We start from the raw sequence: 12,711 nt of genomic DNA, 5'->3' as shown, positions 1-12,711 counted from the left end.
AGAAGTAAATTGTTACTGAATACAAAAAGTGCACTGACCATACTGATCATTTTAAAAACATTAAAGGGGGAGGCAGAAGGGGGAAAAACTCTTATTCACAGGAGGGGGCCCGCAAATAAATATAGAAGGAATGATATCTGTGAAATACATAGGAAACTTTGAGACTGGGTAATGACTCTGTTCCCAATCAGGTTTTCACTCATGGTTTTAGCATCTGTTGGTCACTCTCTTCTTTTTTTCAGTTTTAGGCTAATATGAAGAAAGCGACTATAAACATTTGTGAATGTATTCATTTCTCTTGAAGTAAGTGCCTAAAAGCACAGTTGCTGGCTCACACTGGATGTAAGTGCATGTTTCACTTTATAAGAGACCACATACCATTTCACACACACCCCATCCCGATCCCGGTTCTAGGATCATGCGCCGCCTTTCGTTGTTCTCTCTTTAACCTTGTGGTATCATCCAGGAGAAATGAGGGGAAACATCCTCTAAAGGACTTGTACAATCATGTTCAAAGCCACACTGTTTTTTGTGAACTCCAAACCAGAACCAGCCCAAATGTTCACCAAAAGTAGGATGGGTAAATAAATTTTGATATAGTTATAACAATGGGGATATGATGCAGCCAGCAATGAGAAAAGAACCAATTAATACTACATGCAACAATATGGATGAGTTTCACACATACAATTTTGTGTGAAAGAAGCCAGACCAAAACAGGTACATCCTGATGATTCCATTTATATAAAATTCAGTAATAGGCCAAACTGGAACACAGCAAAGGAAGTCAGAAAAGTGATTCCCTATAGGACTGAGGCGTGCAGGAGAGGTTCCTGATATGCTGCTAATACTCTAAATCTACCTAAGTGTGCATTACTTGGATGTGCTTGCTTTGTGAAAACTTACCAGGCTGTACATTTATGATGACTGCGCCTTTCTGTACATTAGTTTTGCTCATATATATATATATATTTTTAAATATATATAAAAATAAATTTTAAAAAAAAGAGCCAACTTAACCCTGATGCCAAAACTAAGCAAAAAGAATAATGAATCCTTTCTGAGTTCATTTTAAACTTTAGGTTTCAGAAGGTGTGCTTATTTTCTGACTTCCTAAGCTTTTTGGGAAAACTTCCCTATGATTAGCACGTCCTAGTGACAATACTCGGGATGGGAGCGTACAGGGAGAAAGGCACTTCGAGGCTCTGTGTTGGGTGCACATCGGCCTGCACGTCTTTATGGAAAGAAATTTGACGATACACATCAAGAGAATTAAAAAGACTTATGCGCCACTTTATCTGATAATTCCCCTCCAGGAATGTATCCTAAATCAACATCTTAAATATTTATGAACAATGATATAAAGTTATACACTAAAAAATGTTTTAGAAAAGAAAAACCTTTGAAGGTAATACTTACAATTGGCGTTCCAAAAGGAATGTAACCTGCGAGGGGAGAGAAGAGGGTCAGGTCTTCCAGTCCCACCCCACTCCACCCCATCCACCTCTCAACAGAGACAGTGGAAGAGACTTCCGGGTTTGGTCTTGTCAATGGCCCTGATGGGCACCTCCACCCCCAGACCTTTTCCTGGCTCAGCCCTCCAGGATAGAAGGCTCCCCTGTGTCCCTCCACCACCCTCTCTCTGTCCCCCTTTAGACAGACACTTCTCACTTGCCTCCAAAACTCAGAGGCCCATTGCTGAGGGCAGAGCTGCCCACTGCTGGGGGGCCACCATGCTACACTCAGCGCTCGTCCCATGACTTCCTCCATGAGGTACGACATCCCCAGCCCACACTCACGACACACACTACGCTGTCTTCACAGGCCCTGGAATGTCCTCCTTCTCTCACCTTGCCTTTCGAGCACACATCTTTACTTCCCCGGCATCATGACCGATTCTGGAAAGGGAACTCCCCACGCACTTGAGGTGTGTACCTCGACATGCCACAGGTCCTCTGTAACTTTCTCGTACCCTGGCTGGACATCCTCCGTAGGGCAGGAGAGAGCACCGTTCCCTCACTGCTCACGGCCCCGACACGGTGGGAGGCTCCCTCCACGGCCCCCACCCTGCTGTCAGTGGGCGGCCTTGTGTCCCTGACTCTGACTTACGGCAGCCAGTCAGCCGGTGGTGGGACAGCGGACAACCATGCTTCTCTGAGCTCTCGAAAGCAAAGGGTCATGTGCTGAGTGTGTGTAACTGTGCATGCACACGAGCCGTCATGTCACTCTACCGCCCACGTCCCTCTGGAGACAGATCCAGGGTTTGCCTGGACAGTGACAAGAGAAGCCAGGCTCCAGGTGAGAGCCTGCTGTGGCCGCGTGCAGCGACTGGGAGCACCTACAGCCATGGCTACAAGCCGCTCCGGCCTTTGCGCCTGGGAGTTTCTCACGGCCAAGCAAGGAGGATCCCTGGGCACGCAGGCCTCAGTTGGCACAATGATGAACCATGGTTGTTTTTTCTCTCACCCACATGAGGTCAGGCTCTCTGGGGGTGGGCATCCTGACCGACCCAGCTGCGAACAGCCCCCGATAGAGACCCTTTCTCCCCTCCCCTGGGGACTTTCCAAGGCACCAGCCAGGAGCCCTCCACCCAGCCCTGCAAGAGTGCCCCGGTGCCCTGAGAAACGGCACGGGGGAGGCACCAGCATTCTGCCGTGTGACTCCGCACAAGGCCTGCAGCCTCTCAGAACTACAGGTGGGACACACGCACGGTGCGCGCAAGCGCTTTCTAGGCTACTAAGCTCGTGCATACAGAGCTGTCCCTCCGGTGACCACAGGGCGGGGACTTCCTGGCCGCAGGGATCTTATGGCCACTCTCCCACCCCACCCCCTCTGCCACTGGTCTCCACAGAATGGGGATCCACCTTCCGTGTGGGCACTCGTGCAAATGCAGTGCATGCATTCTGGAGTAGAGGGGAGCCTGGGGCTTAAATGCCTTTAAGGGAACATGGTTTGGAAGGAAAGAGCACAGTGTGCACAGGTAGGTAAGGGAGGAGTGACTCACAGAAGGCAGGGCTTGCCGGAATCCGGGGTCACCCCTGAGGCTGCCGCTCAGTGAGTACTGTGTAACCGGGGCGGGAGCGCCACATTCCCCTGTGGAGGCCTCCGCCCCACCCCCACTGCTCAGGCAGAGAAAGCAGACAGGCACATTTTTTCTAAAGCCCCAGAGGTGATTCTGAGGCCTGGCCAGAGGTCTGTAAGGTCGAGCCAAGGTGAATATGCAGGTGCAAATGTGGCCACGTGTGTCACAGGTTCTGCCCTTCCTCAGCTCGCTACATCTGGATGCTCCCGGAGCTGTGACCATGGTAAGTACCCGAGGCTAGGCAGAATCAGAAGGGTCCCACGGGCTTACCTGACATTCTAAAGGGCATGAAGATCTTCTCATTGGTATCTGGGTGTAGAATAGCCTAGCAAGAGCAGGGAACAAGGCACAGGGTGACTGTGAGGAGCGGTGGGGGAGCAGACAGGGGGATGGGAGACGGAGGAAGGAGGGAAAGGAGAGCTCCCCCAGAAGGACTGGCCAGTCAATCCTTTCCCATCATTCAAGGCAAGAGAAAACCAAAACATGGGCCACCAACAGGGCTTTTCCTGACTCACACTTAAAGCTGAACGCAGGGGAGTGGGACTGAGTCTACCTTGCAGGTCCTCTGTCCCCCATGCCTAGTATTTAGTAGGCATGTAAGAAGCATTTTGTAGAAGGACCCCACAGGGAAGGAGTTCAGGGGCCCAGGGAAAGGCAAGGGACCTGAGCTCCGGCAGTCAGAAACTGAGGCCCCGCGTGTTAGGGAGGAAGGAAGGGCAAGGCAGTTGGGCTGGCAGCTGGGGGCTAATGGGAGGGGAAAGGCTGAGCAGCACAGCTGTGGATCCCCAGGACAGGGCAGGGCAAGGGAAGGAAACAAATCCAAAACTGAATTACCTGCTTGATTTTCTGTGCACTCCAGAGCTGCAAGGAAGGAAGGATGGGAGAGAGAAGAAAAAGAACAAAAAAAAGGAAAAGAAAAGAAAGGACAAAAATGAAAAGCATTTATCAATTGAAGGTCTCATAAGCCACATTTTTTAACCAAGAGACCCAGCTCCAAAGGGCATAAGAGGCTCAGGTTGTCCTGGTGCCCCCAGGCCTGGTAGCTTCCCTGGGACTGTGGCATCAGACATCCCAGGACAGCAGAACCAGGGGATCTCACGCAGACCATCCAAACCAGGGGTTCTCTATTCTGGCTACGCTGTAAAATTACTTGAAAAATTCTTCCAGCAATTTTCTAGTTAATTCTAAGGTTTCAATGAAGACACTTGAGTACGTCTCCTGGAATCACTAGAAGCAGCATAGCACGGATTTTTCAAAGCTGGACAGACTGCCTGGATTCCTGGCTTTGCCCCTCCTTCCTCTGAACCTCCATTTCCTCACTTGTAAAATGCGGGTAATAGTGGTGCCTCCACCATCGTGGAAGAGGTATAGGAAAGGTGCCTGGAGCAGCGCTGGGCACAGAGTAGGTGCTTGACCGCGGCTGACTGCTGTGGGTATTATGATCCCTATTGTTGTGGTTGTTATAAGAAGGTTACAAGGAGAAGAAAGTTGCTTTCAAATAAGCGGTGAGGTTTTCTCTCCAGCACAGTGTGGGAGACAGGCTGGATGGACAGAACCATTGCTAATTCCTTCAAATGATATAAACACTGTATCTCATTGAGTCTAAGATATCAGCGATCCTAAGACGCACTATCATGTGCCACCGAGAGGAAAACTTTAACATAATCCCAAGACCTCCATCCATTAAAAGACTCATCCCATTTGAGAGACATTAAAATGTGGTAAGAGAAACTTTTAGAATCAAGAAAACATAGTGAATAAAAATGTACATGTGGGCAAAGCAAAGGCAGTGCGTTTTTAAAGGAGCAAGAAGGTATGAGGTGAGAGGGAGGAGGTGGCCAGCAGTTGATGTTAGTTTTACAACAGAACGGTTCAGTTATGCTTCAGTTTTGTGGCACTGTTGTCATCTGGAATATAAATTAAGCTGCAGAAGGCCACCAGGGAGCAGAAACAGAAGCATAAGATTGAAGAATTCACATTTATGCATTTTACTCACATCAGAGTCCTTCAACCCTTAATTCACACCCTAATTACCCTTATTTTAGATACATTTCAAACATATTTGATTGTGATTCCAGACCACGAAGATTGAAGTGGTCAATTTTTTAAAAATAATAATTATGGAAAAAGGGGACTGAAGGGAGAAAAACCAAATGCAGAATTGCTGTTGGCCAAAGAAGGTAAGTCAGAGCGTAACAGCAAAGAGGTAAAACAAAGTAATAAAAGGCCGATCCCCTTTGCTCAGAAAGTGCCTCCAATCCCAGCACCATCTTCGGTGTGACCCCAGGCCCTGTGCAGACTCCTGACACCCCATATTTCCCACCCAGGATCAGAATCTCCTATTTCTAAGTCCAGCTCCTTGGAGGCAGGAGCTTGTCTTCCAAGGCTGTCACCCATCATCTCCCACAGTGCTGGGCACACAGAAAATCCAAGGCTATTCTAAAATTAAGATTTTTTTAAAAAAAACCATGCAGATCTCTTCATACAATTCAGAAGGAAGGGAGGGAGGGAGGGAGGGAGGGAGGCAGGAAGGCAGGGAGGGAGGAAGGGAGGGAGGGAGGAAGGATCCAGTGGAGGCTGGTGGGGCAGCAAAGCCATGAGGTGAAGGAGCCCAGGTCCTGGACGATGGCCTGTGCCCAGTTCCCAAGCAGCACTGGACTCTGACATGAGAGAGAAACAGACCTTAGTGTGTAAGTTCCTGAAATCTGGGGTTGTTTGTTACAGTGCTTGGCTCACCCTGACTAACACAGAGGCTTAAATGAGATGTGTATATCTAAAATACTCAGCCTACAGAACATGTTCCATGAATGCCTAAAACAGAGCAGTCATTCAAATGAGCAATATATTTTTTTAACGGACTTAATTATTTTTCAAAGCAACTTCATCTCTATTGTCTTACCCCTACAACACGCCTGTGAGGTGGACAGATTATTTTCAGACAAGCGAACTCATCTCAGAGAGACCAAGTAATTCAGCAGGGTCCTAGGGGCTGGTGGCAGGATGGAGCTGGGCCCCCAGGCCTCCTGGCCTCCAGGCTCGTGTTCTCCCTACTCTCCAGGGGCCTCCGGAGCAGATCGATGTCTGGTCTGGCCCGAGTGACTGCCAGGCCTGAGGCGCGAGAAGAGGAAGAGGGTTAGCTGACATCCTCCTGGGGTCCCAGAAACTCCTTCTTGCAGCCGGGGGCTAATGCCCCTCACCAGCACCTGCTGCTCCCCTCCTGCCCAAGTCCAGCTGAGTAGCGCAGTGCTGGCAACCCATGGGCACATCCAAGCCCCTCAGGTTCAAGGACTGCCCCCTCCATCCCCACCCCGCCAGGAGCAGGGATGGGAGAAGCAGGCGGATGCTGCTCATCGGCAAAGGCAGAAGTTCAGTAAGGCTGTCAGCAGGCCAGGCCAGGGACCCAGAGCTACAGAGGTGTTCCCCACCCTGCAATGACATCACCACACCCACGGCCCCGGGCAGGCTGGTGCCACGGAGACGAGCGACGACAAAGCCTCACACGCTAACTCCATGCTTCTCCCTTTGGCTGAGCACCTTCCCTCCCATTATTTGATTCTCACCCTTGGAAACCTGTTCTATAGGCCAGGTGAGGAAACCACAGCGCAGAGTCACCTCCAAGGTGTCGGGCAGAGCCAGAATGACAGCTCATGACCTCTCACTCGGATTCATTCATCCTCACTCATTCATTCACATTTAGCGAACAAGCGTGATGTGTCGGACGTCCTTCTGAGGGCTTTGTACATATTGACTTATCTAATCTCCTCAACAACCCCATGAGGCAGGAGGTAGTCTACCCCCCACTTCATAGATACGGAGACTGAGGCACAGACAACGTACATGACTTGCCCACAGTCCCACAGCAGCACTGGGATCTGAACCCTAGCAGTCTGGTTCCCGAATCCCCACTCTCGACCGCCACCTGCACCTGTCTCTAAATGTTAGCACACCGGTGCATGCTGTTCTGTCCCTTTAGGCACCTACATGTTGTAGAGATCTTTCCATAGCAGGGCGCAGAGAGCAGTCCTCCGCTTCCTAACAGAAACCTTGAATGAATATATTGTAAACTGTACCCTATGAGTGGACTTTTAGGCTATTTTCCATCTTTTTTTTTTTTCTTGTGGAAAAATATACATAACTGAACATTTACCATTTTAACCATTTTTAAGTGGCAGCTCCGTGGCATTAAGTACATTCACATCATTGTACCGCCATCCACCATCCACCTCCTTTTCATACTCCCCATCTGAAACTCTGTACCCAATAAGTCCTAACACCTTATTCCTCCCTCCCCCAGCTCCTGGCACCCACCATCCTACTCTCTGTGAATCTGACCGCTCTAGCTATTTCCTATAAGTAGAATCATATGGGATTTGTCCTTTAGTGACTGTCCCATCTTTTACTATTATGACCATGCTCCAGTGACTTTCCCTAAACTTATCATTATCATACCATCAGCATGTAAAGAAAAAGGATAAATGTATGCAGAAATCTCTGGCAGGATACAGAAGAAACTAAAGGTTACTCTAGGGAGAGGAAGGGGAGCAACTGGGGAAACTTATTTTTTATCCTCTACTCGTTTTATAGCTTAGAAGTCTGTAGATTGTTCGTATGTTCCCCATTCAAAATAATCAGTAAAAAATTAAGAGTAACCACTAGAAAAATAGCAATAGGGTGCACAACTTCTAAACTCTTTATCGACCTCTATGGCACAGACTGTTAAGTGTCCAACAAAATCTATGTCCCCTTCTTCCAAAATAATAGAACAGTGGTGGGCAGGTGGCCGACCTACCACGCTGTATTTCCCAGCCTCCACTGCAGTTAGGCTCATCCATGTGCCTGAGTCCCCCAGTGGCATCTGAGGGGAAGAGAGATGGGCCTCTCCCTGGCCAGCAACTGCCACCCCCCAACCATGCTTTTTGCCCCCTTCCTGCAAGCCGGAGCACATGCGTGGCTGCAGCCCAGGCTGGGAAGACAGCTCAAGGAGATGGGGGAGAAACATGATGGAAGGAGGCTGGGTCCCTGAGTGATCCTGTGGAGCTGAGCCATCTGCCCACCTGGAACTTGAACTATTTGATGGGAGAGAAAGAAACTTCTTAACTTACTTGAGCTGGTACATTTTGAGATCTCTTTGTTACAGCAGTTAGTATAACCCTAACTAAGATAAGCCATTTGGGATTATAGGAAATCGCCTCCCATGATACAGAAGAAGGAATGAAACCAAAAGTAGTGTTTGTGACATCCAGCAATGCTCCCAGCTCAGCAGGCAGGTGAGATGGGAGGGATATCTCCATTTTAAACTAAAATTCCTACACATGACCTGATCTTGTTTGGGCTCATCCATCTCTAGGCTGCAGCAACAACAGTCAGTCATGGATTTTGGTTTTGGCTCAGCCACTAATGTGCATGGTCTCCTGTGCAAGCCATTGCACACCTTAGGCTTAGATTTTTTTTTTTTTTTTTTTTTTTTACTTAATCAGTCAGGAGAAAGGGCAGGAAGGGCCCCTTCCTGTGTGATGATGCCAGACCCAGCCCATAGAGAGATAGGACAAGGACACCTTGGGTCTGGGCTTTTCCCTGGAACCCACTGGACCCATGAGTCAGATGCTGGAGGCAGGAATGGCAGCAGAACCCCAAGCCAAGAGCTGGTTGCTAGCTTGATGTTTCACAAGCCAGTCCTGCACACAGGTTACAGGAGAGGATCGTCCTGGGCTGTAAAGCATTTGATGGGAAGCAAAAGAGGGGCAGTGGACAGTCCAACCACACTGAGAATCTAGGACAGAGTCCTGGCATCTCTTCAGCCTGGGAAGCAGCTACACTTTAACCTGCAAATTCCTCAACCTTTAACCTGCAAATTCCTCGACATGGCATGTCTCCTCTGGGCTCAGCCCATGTCCCTCCGTGCCTCTTGCGGAACATAAAAATGTGTGGCCCCAATCCTTTGGACCTTACTCACTGCAGCAACAAACCAGTGTGGACGTGAGATGTTGGACCTTGCTTGGTTTCTCAGCGTGGGCAATGAGGACAGAGTGGGGGCGGGGGGAGCAGTCTGGGTGAGAGGTTGCTGGAACAATGCAGAAGTTGGATGCTTTCAGAAATGGCCAGTGCTTCAGCAGAGCTGCCATCTGAACCTATTAGAACCCCAGTGTAGAGGCCAGGGGAGGGGCAGAGGGTGGGCCCCAAACATGCTACAGAAGGAAAAGCCCCGCCTTCTGGGGGCGGAGCAGGGCATACCCCCAGCACCCAGACCCCAGATGGAGGAGCAACCGCCCCCAGTCTGGCTCACTCCCCTTCCCCTCTGCCTCCTTCCAAGCTGCTTCTCCAAACCTCTAAAGGCAGCAGAGACAGAGCCTATTTAAAACAACCTCCAGAAGGTAATTAAACGGAGCCGAAGGGGATCCTTCTGTAAAGCAAAGGATGCCTCCATAAAACAAACAAAACAAAAAAACCTTCCTAATTTATCATTTGGGCCAATCCCATTACTCCTTACCATTAATTTTGTTGCCATGGTTACTCCCAGGTAACATGTACATATGCAAGTCTATGTGGGGTGAAGGCACCCCCCCAATCCTACAGATTCCTAAAAGGAGAAAGAACATTTCCCCCCTAGTTCAGCAGCAGTCATTTCTCCTGTATACATGCAGTTTCTCTAAGAGGGCAGACCTGGGAGTCAAACCCTCGTTTGAATTCCAGATCGCCCACTTGCTGGCCATGTGATTTGGGGCAATTTACTTAATCCTTTTGCACCTCCGCTTCCTCATTTGTAATATGGGGATATGAATACTTACTTTCAAGGTTATTGTGAAGATTAAAGAAAATTCATTCACTTATTCAACAAATATTTACTGAGCACCTATTATGTGCTGGGCTCTACTCTAGGCACTAAGAATACATCAGTGAATAAAAAAGACCAAAAATCTCTGCTTTCATGGAGCTTATATTCTAGTGGCAACAGACAATAAGCTAAAAATAATAAAAATAATAGGTAAATTCTCTGCTATGTTAGAAAGGTGGGTGCTTCAGGAAACATGGGAAAGTGGAACAGGGCAAGGATAGAGGGTGCGTGTGTGGTGGCAGTGGGGAGGAGGGTACAGCAGCAGGGAAGGGAGTCAGGGTAGTTGTCATTCAGGTAACACTGGAGGAAATACTTGAAGGACGGAGTGAGTCATGCAGATATCTGGTGGGAGACTGTTCTGGCAGCCAGAACAGCCAGTGCAAAGGCCCTGAGGCAGAAGTGGGCATGCCCAGCATGTTTGAGGAATAGCACAGGAGGCCAATGTTGACTGGCGTGGACTGAATAAGGGGAGAGTAGTAGGAGACAAGATCACAGAGGAACGGCCCTTCTAAGGACTGTGGCTTTTACTCTGAGTGGAAAGCAGGGACACTACACGGTTTCTGGAGCAGTGGTTCTTACAGAAGGGTGATTTTGCACCCAGGGGACATTTGGCAATGTGTGGTTGTCATGACTTGGGGGGTGGGGGTGCTACTGACATCTAGTTTGTAGAGGCCACGGATGGTGCTAACCATCCTAGTGCACAGAACAGCCCCTACAACAAAGAATTATCGGGCTCCAGATGCCAAGAGCACCAAGGCTGAGAAACCCTGCAACCAAGGAGCAAATAAAATAATGTATATGTTCACAGATGACCCTGGGTGCTGTACTGGAAGTACACAGAGGGGCCCAGGTAGAATAGAGAGACCCCCCAGGAGGCCACCGCAATGCCCCGGCCCAGAGATGCATCCACAGCACCCGGTGCAACACCTAGCACATCCTACACATGCTTCAGCTACGATTGCTCACTGGCCTGTCCTACGCTGACCATAAGGGCCAGACTGTGGCTAGCCCACACGGGTCGGTTCCTCACCAGGATCCCAGAAGCCTGAGGCCAGGGGTCAGGGTAAGGAAGGGGAGGTGTCAGCCAAGCCTTCCTTTCAGCCAGCTGCTGACACCCAGAGAAGATTTGGGGTGCAAGTATTTTTAATTCCCCGGTATTTTCTCTGCTATTTTCAGCAAAGCTCAAACACAGCTGACCCCATTTCCCCTCTGCCAGAGGAGGAGACTTGCAGGATCTCTGACACTAGCTGCCCTTTCTCCTTGGCAGGTTGCTGGCAGAATCCACCCTTCGTGGGGCCCCTGGGCGACCAATGGATTATGCTGGGTGCAGAGTAGGCACTTACTAAGGCAAGCGGGTCCCCGGCTCCAGGGGAACGTGGAATGATGGGCAAGAACTGCACTCAGAAGCCTACAGGGGCTCCCAGAGACCTCCTCAACTCATTCCTGCCCACTCCAGGAGCTTCCAAGCTGGCTTCCCTAACGGCACTTACCCTCCCACAACCACCTGGCCCTCAGACCAGTGCAACCCCAGGATGCATTCAGGCTACTCCCTTGCTCAAGAGCTTCCTGTAGCTTCCCCTTGCCCCATACAGCACATCAAGCATCTCTACCTGGGTCTCAAACACTTGTGCAATCGGTAACTTCCCAACTGCCTCTCCAGCTTCCTCTCTCTGGTCCCATCTTCCCTCCCTGCTCCTCTCCCTCCCCTGACCCCATCTCTCTCTCCACTCCACTCCACTTCTCCCTCTGGTCCCATTCACTGCAGCAGGTCTCTGTCTACACACTACACCAACCACTTGTGTCCCCTCCATGAGGCCTTCCTCACCCCCTGCATTCTCAAGACTCTCTCCCTGCTGGACTCCTACCTGCCTTGGCATGAACGTCACATGGCCTAGCCTCCAGCCTGGCCCTTAGCGCCCGCCTCTGTGTGGTCACCTCATCTGTGCTGGGAGCTGGCTGCGGGAGGGCAGCAACGGGGTGTGCTCATCTCCCCCTCAGGCCCACCACCCAGAGCACCTACTACATACAGGATGCTCAGCAGATGCCCGGGGCCTGCACTAACTGTGTGTGAACCGCACAGGTGTAACTGGGCTATAGACCTTCACAAATGCCAAGCTCCTTTGCCTCCCGTGTTTGCACACATCGGTCCACTCCACAGAGTATTCCCTTCCCTTCCAAACCCACCTTCAAGTACTAGGTGAAAGATGGGCATTGGATCTACCTGGCTATGGGACCTTAGGTAAGAAATGTAACCTCTCTGAGACTCAGTTTTCTTTCCTGTAAAATGGGGTTAATACAGGCACCTACCAAAGAGAGTTCCTGTGAATATTAACTGAAATACGTGTAAAGTGTTAATACTTAGTGCAATGCCTGGAACTCGGTAAGCACCAAGTGAGTGGTGGCTCATTACCATGAGGGAGTCTCTCACCTTTAACCCCACCCATCTCCATGCACACCCAACCACCGCAGCAACACCCCGGCATATAAAGTGCCCACAGCAGGGTCAATATCCAGAAATCTAGTTCAGTTGCCTATGCTTACCCTTTTGCTCTCATCTACGGCTTTGTTGTGTAACTGAGAGCTACAGTCTTTATTGGGGCTCCCAGCACATCAAATTTCTACTTGTCAAGCCCAAAGGGTAAATTATACTTATTTTTATTTTATCCTAAGGACAATTTTTCACTGGTATAGCAACCTTTTAACAAGTTAACAGTCTCTGGAGGAGGTATCAGCCACCCACTAACAGAAGACCAAACAAAGGCCATCAGGTGTGAACAGACTAGCAATCCACTTGTGT

At 49.7% G+C, this 12,711-nt stretch overlaps 1 protein-coding gene across 6 annotated transcripts in view; it reads right to left on the bottom strand.

Moving 5' to 3' along the window:
• Positions 1-12,711, bottom strand: part of SFXN5 (sideroflexin 5) — a 109,361-nt gene that overhangs the window by 69,733 nt on the left and 26,917 nt on the right. For 5 of the 6 annotated variants that reach the window (XM_021699089.2, XM_044918502.1, XM_044918503.1 and 2 more), the window contains 3 exons: positions 3,917-3,943; positions 3,353-3,407; positions 1,420-1,445 (listed from right to left, as the gene is read on the bottom strand). The exons of the other annotated variant lie outside the window; for it this stretch is intronic. In XM_021699089.2, the coding sequence (XP_021554764.1) occupies positions 1,420-1,445; positions 3,353-3,407; positions 3,917-3,943 (108 nt within the window). The remainder of the gene's footprint in view (positions 1-1,419; positions 1,446-3,352; positions 3,408-3,916; positions 3,944-12,711) is intronic. 6 annotated transcript variants of the gene reach the window in all.

The sequence above is a fragment of the Neomonachus schauinslandi genome, chromosome 10 (genome assembly GCF_002201575.2).
Source record: "Neomonachus schauinslandi chromosome 10, ASM220157v2, whole genome shotgun sequence".
NCBI lineage: Eukaryota > Metazoa > Chordata > Mammalia > Carnivora > Phocidae > Neomonachus > Neomonachus schauinslandi.
This window is presented reverse-complemented; position numbering and strand designations above follow the sequence as displayed.